The 12680-nt window shown below is 40.2% G+C and overlaps 1 protein-coding gene across 2 annotated transcripts in view; it reads left to right on the top strand.

Annotated features, from left to right (window-relative positions):
- LOC115221326 (enhancer of filamentation 1) overlaps positions 1 to 12029 on the top strand; it is a 66755-nt gene extending 54726 nt beyond the window's left edge. The window contains exons 3-4 of one of the 2 annotated variants that reach the window (XM_036510706.1): positions 7262 to 7471; positions 7502 to 12029. In XM_036510706.1, the coding sequence (XP_036366599.1) occupies positions 7262 to 7471; positions 7502 to 9832 (2541 nt within the window). In that variant the 3' untranslated portion in view covers positions 9833 to 12029. Of the gene's footprint in view, positions 1 to 7261 lie in introns of both variants that reach the window. The other variant, XM_029791497.2, reaches the window with a different exon arrangement.
- Positions 12030 to 12680: the final 651 nt, after the last annotated feature.

The following is a 12680-nucleotide window of genomic DNA, read 5'->3' as shown; positions in this document are numbered from 1 at the left end:
CTTCCACTACTACTACTACCACCACCACCACTTCCACTACTACTACCACCACCACCACTACTACTACTATAACCAACACTATTACTACCACCACTACTACTACTACCACCACCACCACTTCCACTACTACTACCACCACTACTACTACTATAACCAACACTATTACTACCACCACCACTACTACTACTACCACCACCACTATTACCGCCACTACCACCACCACTACAACCCCCACCACTACTACTACCACCACCATCACTTCCACTACTACCACCACCACTTCCACTACTACCACCACCACTACTACTACTATAACCACCACTATTACTACCACCACCACTTCCACTACTACCACCACCACTACTACTACTATAACCACCACTATTACCGCCACTACCACCACCACTACAACCCCCACCACTACTACTACCACCACCATCACTTCCACTACTACCACCACCACTTCCACTACTACCACCACCACTACTACTACTATAACCACCACTATTACTACCACCACTTCCACTACTACTACTACCACCACTTCCACTACTACCACCACCACTACTACTACTATAACCAACACTATTACTACCACCTCCACTACTACTACTACCACCACCACCACTTCCACTACTACCACCACCACTACTACTACTATAACCAACACTATTACTACCACCTCCACTACTACTACTACCACCACTTCCACTACTACCACCACTACTACTACTATAACCAACACTATTACTACCACCTCCACTACTACTACCACCACCACCACCACTTCCACTACTACTACCACCACCACCACTACTACTACTATAACCAACACTATTACTACCACCACCACTACTAATACTACCACCACCACCACTTCCACTACTACTACTACCACCACCACTACTACTACTATAACCAACACTATTACCGCCACTACCACCACCACTACCCTTATGATCACCACAACTACTACAACTACAACTAGTACATAATAATAATAATTAATTCTTTTATTAATAATAATAATAATAATACATTGACAGTCACAACTGCACTGACAACAGTTACTGAAGGAGTCTCTACATGGTCATTTGACTGGCTAGAAACAGCAGCCAGTTCATCCTACTTAGGCTAAAGGACGAAGTACCATTCAGTGAAACTGAACCTGAGACCTTGTGGATTAAAAATCGACTTTCTTAATCACAGAGCAACTGATAAAGACTGACCGAACCTTTTTGGGATCTGAATTCCTGTCTCCCTGTCTTTCCTTCTCCCCCACCTTTCTGTCTTTTCTGTCCCCTCTCTTACTGTCTTTTTCTTCTTTCTTCTTTTCTCTCTCTCTCTCCTCCTTTCTTTCTCCCACTCACTCTCTCTCTCCCTTTCATCCTCTAATGACCTTACTCTCTCTCTCTCTCTCTCTCTCTCAACACTACTCTTAAATCCAATGACAATATCTTACACAGCTGATCCCTTCTTCCCTCCCTCTCTTCTCCCTCCCCCTCTCCCCACCAATCCAAATCTGCTCCCCACTCCTGTTTAAAAGATGGTCCCTATTTCTAGCTAGTTTATTGATCTCTCTGTGTGTTTTTGTCTGTCTGTCTTCTCTCTCTCTGTCCCTCTCTCACTCACTATCTCTGTCTGTCTCCCTCTTTCACTCTCTCTCTCTTTTTCCCTTTCTTTCTTTTTTGAACATGATAAGAAATAGCCATCAGCCAATCATTTCATTTGTCAACTTTCACTATCATCCCAACCACATGGTTCCAGGTTCAGTCCCACTGCATGGCACCTTGGGTAGTGTCTTCTACTATAGTCTTGGGCCAACCAAAGTCTTCTGAGTGGATTTAGTAGACAGAAACTGAAACAAGCCCATCATGTATAAATATGTGTGTAGTGTGTTTGTCCACACCCCAATCACCACTTGACAACCTATGTTGGTATGTTTACATCCCTGTAACTTAGCACTTTGGCAAAAGAGACCACAACCAAAATCCTTCAAGATGGTGCTCCAGCATGGCCACGGGCAAATGACTGAAACAAGTGAAAGAATGAAAGAACAAAAGAATACCTCCCTAAAAAAAATCCCAGTACAGCTTCCGACCACACAACCAAGTTTTCTGGAGACTTTCTTTATGTTACATACCAGTTCCTTGCCCTTGAGAAATTCCACAAAATCATTATAATTGGCCTTGATATCTTCTACTACACCTGGCATGGGATATAGTGCCCCCTCTATTAATTTCATTCCTTTCTTATGTATGGTCTTAGAAGACTCCTTTCAGAACTATTACACTTAGACTAGTACAGAGAGACAGCACGGTAACGCTGTTAATATAAGGCGGCAAGCTGGCAGAATCGTTAGCACGCCGGACGACGTACTTAGTGGTATTTCGTCTGCCGCTACATTCTGAGTTCAAATTCTGCCAAGATCGACTTTGCCTTTCATCCTTTTGGGGGTCGATTAAATAAGTACCAGTTAGGCACTGGGGTCGATATAATCGACTTAATCCCTTTATCTGTTCTTGTTTGTCCCCTCTGTGTTTAGCCCCTTATGGGTAGTAAAGAAATAGGTATTTCGTCTGCCGTTACGTTCTGAGTTCAAATTCAGCCAAAGTCGACTTAGCCTTTCATCCTTTCAGGGTCGATTGAATAAGTACCAGTTACGCACTGGGGTCGATATAATCGACTTAATCCATTTGCTTGTCCTTATTTGTCCCCTTTGTGTTTAGCCCCTTGTGGGTAGTAAAGAAATAGGTATTTCGTCTGCTGTTACGTTCTGAGTTCAAAATCCGCCGAGGTCGACTTTGGCTTTCATCCTTTCAGGGTCGATAAATTAAGTACCAGTTACGCACTGGGGTCGATGTAATCGACTTAACCCGTTTGTCTGTCCTTGTTTGTACCCTCTGTGTTTAGCCCCTTGTGGGTAGTAAAGAAATAGGTATTTCTCCTGGCACTACGTTCTGAGTTCAAAATCCGCCGAGGTCGACTTTGCCTTTCAGGGTCGATAAATAAGTACCAGTTATGCACTGGTGTCAATTAAATAAGTACCAGTTACACACTGGGGTCGATATAATCGACTTAATCCGTTTGTCTGTCCTTGTTTGTCCCCTCTGTGTTTAGCCCCTTGTGGGTAGTAAAGAAATAGCTGTTAATAGAAAAGGCCAGGAAGGTGAACGGGAAGAGTAGGATGTGGTGTCTGAAAGAAACAGGGGACACTAAGCTTAGAAAAATTAAGGGAAGTTAGTATATGTATGAGTTAGGGCACTTGTGGACATGACAGGAGGAATGAAATGAATCAGTAGGAGAAAGTGACAATTGAGAAATTAGCAATTAGCAATTGAGAAACGGAAAGCTAAAGATGAAAAATGGGAAAATGATGAACCGCTGAGGCAGTGTGAATGGATGAGATTATAATAGATTGCCCGAACCATGAGGAAACCCTTGGAAATCTTTGTTTAAAATTCCAGAAAGTTTTTCAGAAAATTTCCAAAATTTCTCCAAAGATTTTTCAAGACTTTCCCCAAAAGTCTCTTTGGGACAGTACTCAATAGTGGTCTCTAAACCTCCTTATGGTACCTATTTATAGTTACATAGACTCAGTCAGTGAGAGTTAACATAATGCAGATGGCTGGATAAGAATCTGTGTTTTTACTCTTTCCTATATTTGGATCTGCTGCCTCTTTAACTGGTTGTCCCCTTATCCTAATGACTTAGCCTCAACAGTTTACCCTTCCTCTTGGGGAGCTAAAACATCCCGTGGGAAATCAGAAAGGGTTCCAAATTTCATATCCTCGAAGGTACATTAAAGAAATACAGTTAAAGAATTTGGCTGAAATATATACCATTTCGATGGTATCTGTATAGTATTGTATGTGTGTGTGTGTGTGTATGTATGTATCTATGTATATATATATGTGTGTGTGTGTATATATATGTGTGTGTGTGTATATATATGTGTATGTATGTGTATATATATGTGTGTAAGTGTATATATATATGTGTATATATATGTGTGTGTATATATATATATGTGTGTGTATATATATATATATATATGTGTATGTATGTATATATATGTGTATGCATGTGTATTTATGTGTATGTATGTGTAATATATGTGTATGCATGTGTATTTATGTGTATGTATGTGTATATATATGTGTATGTATGTATATATTTGTATGCATGTGTATTTATATATGTGTATGTATGTGTATATATATGTGTGTATGTATGTGTATATATGTGTGTATGTATGTGTATATATATGTGTATATGTGTATATATATGTGTGTGTATGTATATGTGTATATATATGTGTGTATGTGTGTGTGTGTGTGTGTATGTATGTGTATATATATATGTGTATGTATGTATATATCATTTTCATCTAGTTGCAGCTCATGAGCTGTGGCCATGCTGGGGCACTGCCATTTGTATGTGTTTGTGAGTGTAAACATACATATGTGTTTTTGTGTGTATACATGTGTATATGCATATACTTATGTGTGTAAATACATATGTATGTATGCACATATATATAAATGTATATGTGAATGGGTATATATATATGTATACAAACATGTATGCGTGTGTGTATACATATACATGCATGTGTGTATACATACATATACATGCGTGTGAGTGCACATGTGACTAAGCACTACTCCCTCATTCCTGTTCCTTTCCTTGAATGCTGCCCCTTGGGAGAAGGGGACACTAACTGATATCCTTCTTATATAATTTGCTTCACTGACATTTACTTCCCCCTTTTCTGCGGGATACACTTCCCTTCGTTTAGATTATCATTATTATTATCATTATTATTATTTTACACTAGTTTTCATGGCCATTTTCTCATATTTGTTTCTGTATAACCCCCTCTGACACCACTACCTTTTTTGTAATTTGTCCTTGTAATGTCTATCCCCTCATCTATCCTTTTGTGACAGATAAAAATATTATTATTATTATTATCAAGGCGGCGAGCTGGCAGAAGCGTTAGCACGCCGGGCGAAATGCGTAGCCGTATTTCGTCTGCCGCTACATTCTGAGTTCAAATTCTGCCGAGGTCGACTTTACCTTTCATCCTTTCGGGGGGTCAATAAATTAAGTACCAGTTACGCACTTGGATCGATGTAATAGACTTAATCCATTTGCCTGTCCTTGTTTGTCCCCTCTGTGTTTAGCCCCTTGTGGGTAGTAAAAAAATAAGTATTTCTTCTGCCGCTACGTTCTGAGTTCAAATTCTGCCGAGGTCGACTTTACCTTTCATCCTTTCGGGGGCCAATAAATTAAGTACCAGTTACGCACTTGGATCGATGTAATAGACTTAATCCATTTGCCTGTCCTTGTTTGTCCCCTCTGTGTTTAGCCCCTTGTGGGTAGTAAAAAAATAAGTATTTCTTCTGCCACTACGTTCTGAGTTCAAATTCTGCCGAGGTCGACTTTGTCTTTCATCCTTTCGGGGGCCAATGAATTAAGTACCAGTTGAACACAGGGGTCAGTGCAATCGACATATCCCCTTCCCCCAAAATAGCTGCCCTTGTGGCAAAATTTAACACCATTATTATTAACATTATTATTATTAAGGCGGTGTGCTGGCAGAATCATTAGCACGCTGGGTGAAATGCTTAGTAGTATTTCATCTGGCACTACATTCCGAGTTCAAATTCTGCCAAGGTCGACTTTGCCTTTCATCCTTTCGGAGTCGATAAATTAAGTACCAGTTGCGTACTGGGGTAAATGTAATTGACACATCCCTTTCTCCCAAAATAGCTGCCCCTGTGGCAAAATTTGACACCATTATTATTATTATTATATTTCTGTGCTGGTTTGTTTCCACCACCACCCTGCCCCCCACCGTCATGAGTAAGCTTTGGGGAATTTGATCCTCTTTTCCTATTTTTTCCACTTCCTTTTTGTCTTCTGCTTCAGCGATGATGGTGTTAAGTCATTCTACTGTGCTTGGTCTCATTAGTCCTACCACTGTTTTACTTCTTATTCATCAAGTTGCTGTGTGTGTGTATGTGTGCTTGCCTATCTATGGCTTGTTATCTTACCGCCCCTCTCTCTCTCCCTCTCATTTCCTATTGCCCTTTCTAAAGCCCTCTTTTTCTCCATAGGCTGGTGAGTTGTCTCTTACATCATCTCAGTAGAGGTGGATTTGTTGGGTGCTAAAGATGTCCTATCTTTGCTTGGCATTGTTAGATATTAAAAAAAGATTAACTACAGTTTTCAAGGTCTCTGGTCTTGTCCAAGTCAGTTGCCATGATAGATCATTAGCCACTACACACATTTTTTTTCTCTCCTTATTTTTTCTGTGTCCCTTTCTGTAGAAGAGCGTAGGCTCGAAACGTAAAAGACTTTTTTCTATTCCTGAGCGTTATACTAATACATCTGTTTGTTTTGTACACCACCTGTCTTCGTCTTTTGTTTTTTTCGTAAACTCTCCTATATATATATAAATGTATATATATATATATATGTCCTGTTATTGTTTTTATTGTATTTGTGTAACATCGTCCCTTTTTCCGTCCTTGTTTTCGTATACATTCGCTGCTTTCTCCCAAGGAATCTAATGCTCTTAGCTTAGTTTTTCTTTGGGGCTAGCCAGATTAGAGCAATCTCAAGTATAATCACCTGAAATTGCGAAGATAATGTGGTACTTGACTGAGGAAAGAAAACTCCAAATGACCCATCCTTGTTTTCATTGTATTGCCTATCTGGATGTGTTGTTGTCCCATTTTGTATTTACACACAGACACACACACACACACAGTTGACATGTAATTAAGGCCCAGGCATATGGCTCCATGGTTAGATCATTGGGCTCACAATCAATAGATAGTGAGTTTGATTCCAAGGCTGGGCTGTGTTGTGTTCTTGAGCAAGACACTTTATTTCATGTTGCTCCAGTTTGCTCATCTGTAGAAATGAGTTGCAACATCACTGGTGCCAAGCTGTACCAGCCTTTGCTTTTCCCTTGGATAACATCAGTGGTGTGGAGAGGAGGGGCTGGTATGCATGGGCAGGCGTTTGCTGTCTTCCATAAACAACCTTGCCCCTACTTATGCCTCAAAGGGTAACTTTCTAGGCGCAATCCCATGTTCATTCATGACTAAAGGGAGTTTTTCCCCTTTAAGGCCCTCAGTACAGTTTCCAAACTTTAAAACAGATTTTAAAATTATTTTATTGCTTGTTATTTTATAACCATTCAGAAAAATTTAATAATTCTTTTTATTTTTTTTTTATTTTCCAGGTTGGTCAACAAGCTGACCCTGGAGGCCCAACATATGACCACCCACCTGCTCGGCACACTCCGGAAGATTATGATGTACCTCCACCACAGTCGATTGGCAAATCAGATTCCAACTCTGATCTGCAAGCCAACTATGACACTCCAAAAGAGAGAAGGTTCGACCAGTCACCAGATCAGTCTATCTGCAATTATCCTTCAACGTCTCTACCGGCAGACAGTTCTTTTAAAAGTTTCCTTTCAAACGACTGTGACACCTATGATGTGCCGCCATCTAACCGATCAAGCATGGCATCTTTCAAATCAACCGAGTCCACTATGACTTTATCCAGCAGTGCATCTAACCAGAGTCTTCCACGATCATCAAACACATCCAGCCTCTGCGATTCTGCTCGGTCCAGTCTGGACGCTTCTGCTGTTTACGACGTTCCACCTGACCATCTTCCTCATAACTTAAAGCAACAGTTTGACTCAGTTCTAGACTTGTATGATACTCCACCCTCGCATACAAAGACATCGCCATCACCTTCCAATTCAGCAATCATGGATGACTATGATGTCCCCAAGTCAGCATTTGAAGATTACGATCTGCCCCCTGTTGAACCACCGTCCAACAACTTTGATATGCCATCCCTCGCATTTGAACAGGATCTTGGAGAACTCTATGACACACCTAAAAATGCAGGTTCAAACAATGAGCCAAAGAAAATTCCAGGTGCGACAACTGCAACACCACCTGTTGGTAAAAAGACAAATGCTGCGTCACCTCATAACAAGCCAATAATTACAGCTGCATCTTCTGTTTATGATATTCCTCCACAAGTGACTCGTGACTCTTTGATTTCTGCCAAATCCGATTCTTCAGATGGTCAAGATGCCGGCCGACTCTCTTCCTGTAGCACGGGGTCACGGGGCTCCGACATCCCCATTTACAATGAACTTCCACTCGCACAAGATGTGGCTATGGATCTGCTGGTCAAGAGACAGCAAGATGTCCTGAGAGCCATCAACAAAATGTCGCCCTTTATCAGTAGTTCTTGGCGCCAGAGAAATAATTTGGAACCAAATCTCCATGACATTAGAGCAGCTGCCGATAACATGCAGATGTCTTTGGCTGACTTTGTAGAATTTGCTGAGGGTACTCTAGCAAATTCTGTCAGCAAATGTGACCGTAAACTTGTGAATAAACTGTACAAGTTGCTGACGCCTCTTCAGCAGGCCTTACAACAGATTTTGCTTAGCATCAGGAATCTTTCTGCAATCCAGTGGCAGATAAATCTGCTGGTGAGCAGCAACGGTGCTAAGGACGACGATTTAGGAAAGATCGCCAACCTTTCCAAAACGCTTACGATTGACGTCCGCAACCTTGCCTCGTTTATTCAGGGAAACTCTGTGCTTCTCTTCAAGAATTCTGACATTTCTGGATCTCAAACGGATTTCAACAAAACTGATAGTATAGTAGTACCAGTGCCGACCAAGTCAGGTAGTATTGGAAGCATGGAGGCATTCTCAAGGAGTATCCATGGTCGCCGTCACAGTAGCGGCAGTGTTCAGAACCGCCCTCTCCCTCCTCCACCCCCAGTCAACCGGCCACTCCCTCCTACTCCTTCCCAGCTGACGTTGCTGACCAAGCCAGATACGATACCTTCAAAAAGGTCACCTGTGATAATAAACGTCTCCAAGAAGGAGGACCCAGACTCCTTAGACTTTCTGGAATATGATTATGTTCAACTGGAAACACGGGACCCAAGCCCTGATAAAGTAGTGACCCCTTCAACAGATGTCCCTTCAAAACAATCTCAAAAGGGCAATGAAAAATCTGAACCAAATAAGCTTAACGACCCTGTATCCTCATTAGAAGCAGCCATCAACTCTATGCAATTAGGGTCAAATAGCCTCTTAAATCTTTCCACGGGGACCAAAGAGATCAACAACCGATCAGATGTTGATTCATCGTTGACATTGGCTAATTCAACAGAGTATTCAAAAGAGGTTCAGGACATCAGCCGAGGACTTGATTATGTATCGTTATCGAAGTCCCTTGAAATAGATTTTGACCAGGAGCTAAAGACACCAGTGAATACCCCAAGCAACACTGATGTCTCAGGTTACAACTCAAACGTAAATGGGGGTCTTGTATCCGAGAACAATTTCTATATGAAGCGCTTGGCCCCCAACGACCGGCAAGTTTTGCTTTATTACTCGGAACAGATGAACACGCACTATACGTTACTCAACAACTCCATCGAGGCTTTCTACAACTGCATCGACAGCATCCAAACTCCAAAAGTGTTTATTTCCAACAGCAAATTTGTTGTGTTGTCCGCCACGAAAATGGTGTACATCGGCGACACGCTTCATCGGAATTTAATGGACACCGACTTCCGCAATCGCATCATGCACTGCACAACGCTACTGTGCAACAATCTCAAATCAACAGTCGCAGCTACTAAAACAGCTGCAATATATTATCCATCTGTGCCGGCAGTGCAGGACATGGTCAATCGAGTCAAAGAGGTATTTAGAGTTGCCAATGAACTGAAGAATATAATTGGTCAAGCCTCGTTTCTTTGACATGATTTTCACCAAATGTTATTTCTTCTCATCAACTGTCATGTTCCTTCGTCGATGCTCATGCGATTGTGCATCAAATGCTGGAATTCTACTGCGGAGGAATTGGGGAAAAACAGGAAGACTGATTCTCCTTTGACTTTTTAACTGCTTTTCATGGATCATACAAACAAGACTTTGGATTATCTCTATGTGAAACCCAAGCTTCCCATGGCTATATGTAGAGATTACTGTATTTATTCTTCACTCTAAGTCACATAAATAATTAATAATAATAATAATAATAATAATTAAAAATAATAATAATAAAGACACAAAGCCAACGGTTTTGAGGGAGGGGCTTAGTTTATACCATTGACTCCCAGTACCCGACTGCTACTTTGTCAATAATAACAATAATAAGAAGAATTAAAATAACAGTTATGGGTGCCTTGAGGGACAGTCACCACTAAAATAAAAACATGGGATGTGAAGTAAGGAATTGCAATATGTAAAGAATTTCTTTGGTAGATGGCACTGTTAGAAACGGCTCAGATTCTGAGGAAGGTTCTTGGAATTATATAAGAAGGAAGAAAATCTGAGGAGTTTGTTAATTGTTCTTTTATGACTTGTTCAGCATAAATAATTGGCTTGCAATTAGCCTGTTGAAATAATAATAGTAATTAACAATGGTTTCAAATTTTGGCACTAGGCTAGCAATTCTGGGACAGGGATAAGTCGGTTATATCGACCCCAGTGTTCAACTGGTACTTATTCTATTGGCCCCCGAAAGGATGAAAGGCAAAGTTGACTCTGACGGCATTCGAACAAGAAATGTCTGTAAGCATTTTGTCTGGCACCGTGATGGCTATGATAGCTTGCTGCCTTCCATAAAAATAATAATAATAATAATGAGAAGAAGCATTTTTAACATTAATTGAAAAAAAAAAAAACATACATTTTTGGAAAGGTGTGTTGTTAAATTAATACCAATATATAACTGGTATGTGCTTTAATGATCGTGGAGGGATGAAAAGCGAATATATCCTTCGCAGGATTTGCACAGAATTAAATATTGCATCATGAAAGAGATATTTTAGCCATCTTTAAAAAAAAATAAAACAGGAAATCTGTTAAATTCACTTTTATTTCTTTGGGTGTCATAGCAACCATGTTGCAGTTATGTGACAAAAATAAATTTTGACCCCTCAAGATAGAAATAGAAAGTAAATTTATCATTTTTAAGTGTTTTTAAATGGCTACAATAATTCTTCCATCATGTAATTGCTACAGTTTTAACACACCGTGTCAGGCGAAGTCGTTTGCCAGAGAAGCACAACTAACACTTGGAAATTGTCATTCTTTTCAACTCTCTGCTGTTCTACACCTTCACTGCCTGATGTTAGTTTTTTGTTAAGGCACAAGGCAAGCTAGCAGTTTGTTGGAGAGAGGATTGATTGATTGATTATATTTTTACAAGTACTTGGCTCGTTCTTTATTTTATGAAACCTCTAAAGGAATGAAGGCGGAATTGTCCTTGACAGAATACAAACTCAAAAGTTTATAAAGAGCCAAAATATGTACATAGGTTATTTTGTTCAATGTTCTAAAGAGTCTGCCAAAAGCATAAGACGAGGCCAGAATGTTTAGTGTTGGAAGGGGTGGGATGATGTGTAGATTATGTTGACCCTCATACTGACCAGTTTGTAGTGAAAGTTTATACATCAGTGATTTCACCTCAGTATATAACTGATATTAATTTTAAAGGTCCTGCGAGTGGTAACAGGGGGAACAGATATTTCTCATCAGATCTGATCACAATGATAATTAATATTTTGTAAGGTGAGTGTGTAAAATTAATTATAAACCAAACTAGGATATTACTGGTATTTATTTTAGAGTAACGAAGAACAAGTAGCCCCCCACCCTGCTCCCAACCTTCCTTGTGAGAGTTCAATTTTGAGGTAAGATACAGATGAAGAAACTATCAGTTTGGTGCAAAGACAACTGGCGCCAAAAATCTTTCTTACCTTTCATGAAAGTAATGGTTGAGATTTACATTGGAACAAGAGTAAGAATCCTTAAGGGACGGAGAGCAGTGGACTAAATCAAAACTCCAGTGTATTACTGGTATTTATTTGATAAATCTCAGACAGACTTTAAAACAAACTTTGGTCACAATGATATTTAAAGTTAAAATGTAAACGAGTGAACACTTAAATATTTGTTTGATCAGGTTCTCATTCTTGTTGTTGTTGTCATTATATCAACTTTATAACTACCAATATAGTAATAATGACTATTTTATTTAAACAAACTCTCTGGCAGTTTGACTTTTATTTAAATATAAATATTTTTGTTTAAAAACTTATACTTGTAGTGTACTGAATTTTGTTGATTTATTTGTGTGTATTTATTTGTGTCCATACTCCTGTTTGGTCATGGCCAGTGGCGGACTGGCCGGGTTGCCAGAATCCATATATGGAAGCCCGTGTTAGTGTCTAAGGGGCCTTCCTCCCTCAAGTTAGAGAACTTTTTATTCACTTCTGGAAGAATGCATTAATTATTTCAGCCTGGCTGTGTTTGGATGGATGGAAGCACTCCGTCGGTTACGACGGCAAGGGTTCCGGTTGATTCGATCAACGGAACAGCCTGCTCGTGAAATTAACGTGTAAGTGGCTGAGCACTCCACAGACACGTGTACCCTTAACGTAGCTCTCAGGGATATTCAACGTGACACAGAGTGACAAGGCCGGCCCTTTGAAATACAGGTACAACAGAAACAGGAAGTAAGAGTGAGAGAAAGTTGTAGTGAAAGAGTACAGTAGGGATCACCACCATCCCCTGCCGGAGCCTCGTGGAGCTTTAGGTG

Source organism: Octopus sinensis, linkage group LG18 (genome assembly GCF_006345805.1).
Source record: "Octopus sinensis linkage group LG18, ASM634580v1, whole genome shotgun sequence".
Classification (NCBI taxonomy): Eukaryota; Metazoa; Mollusca; class Cephalopoda; order Octopoda; family Octopodidae; genus Octopus; species Octopus sinensis.
This window is presented reverse-complemented; position numbering and strand designations above follow the sequence as displayed.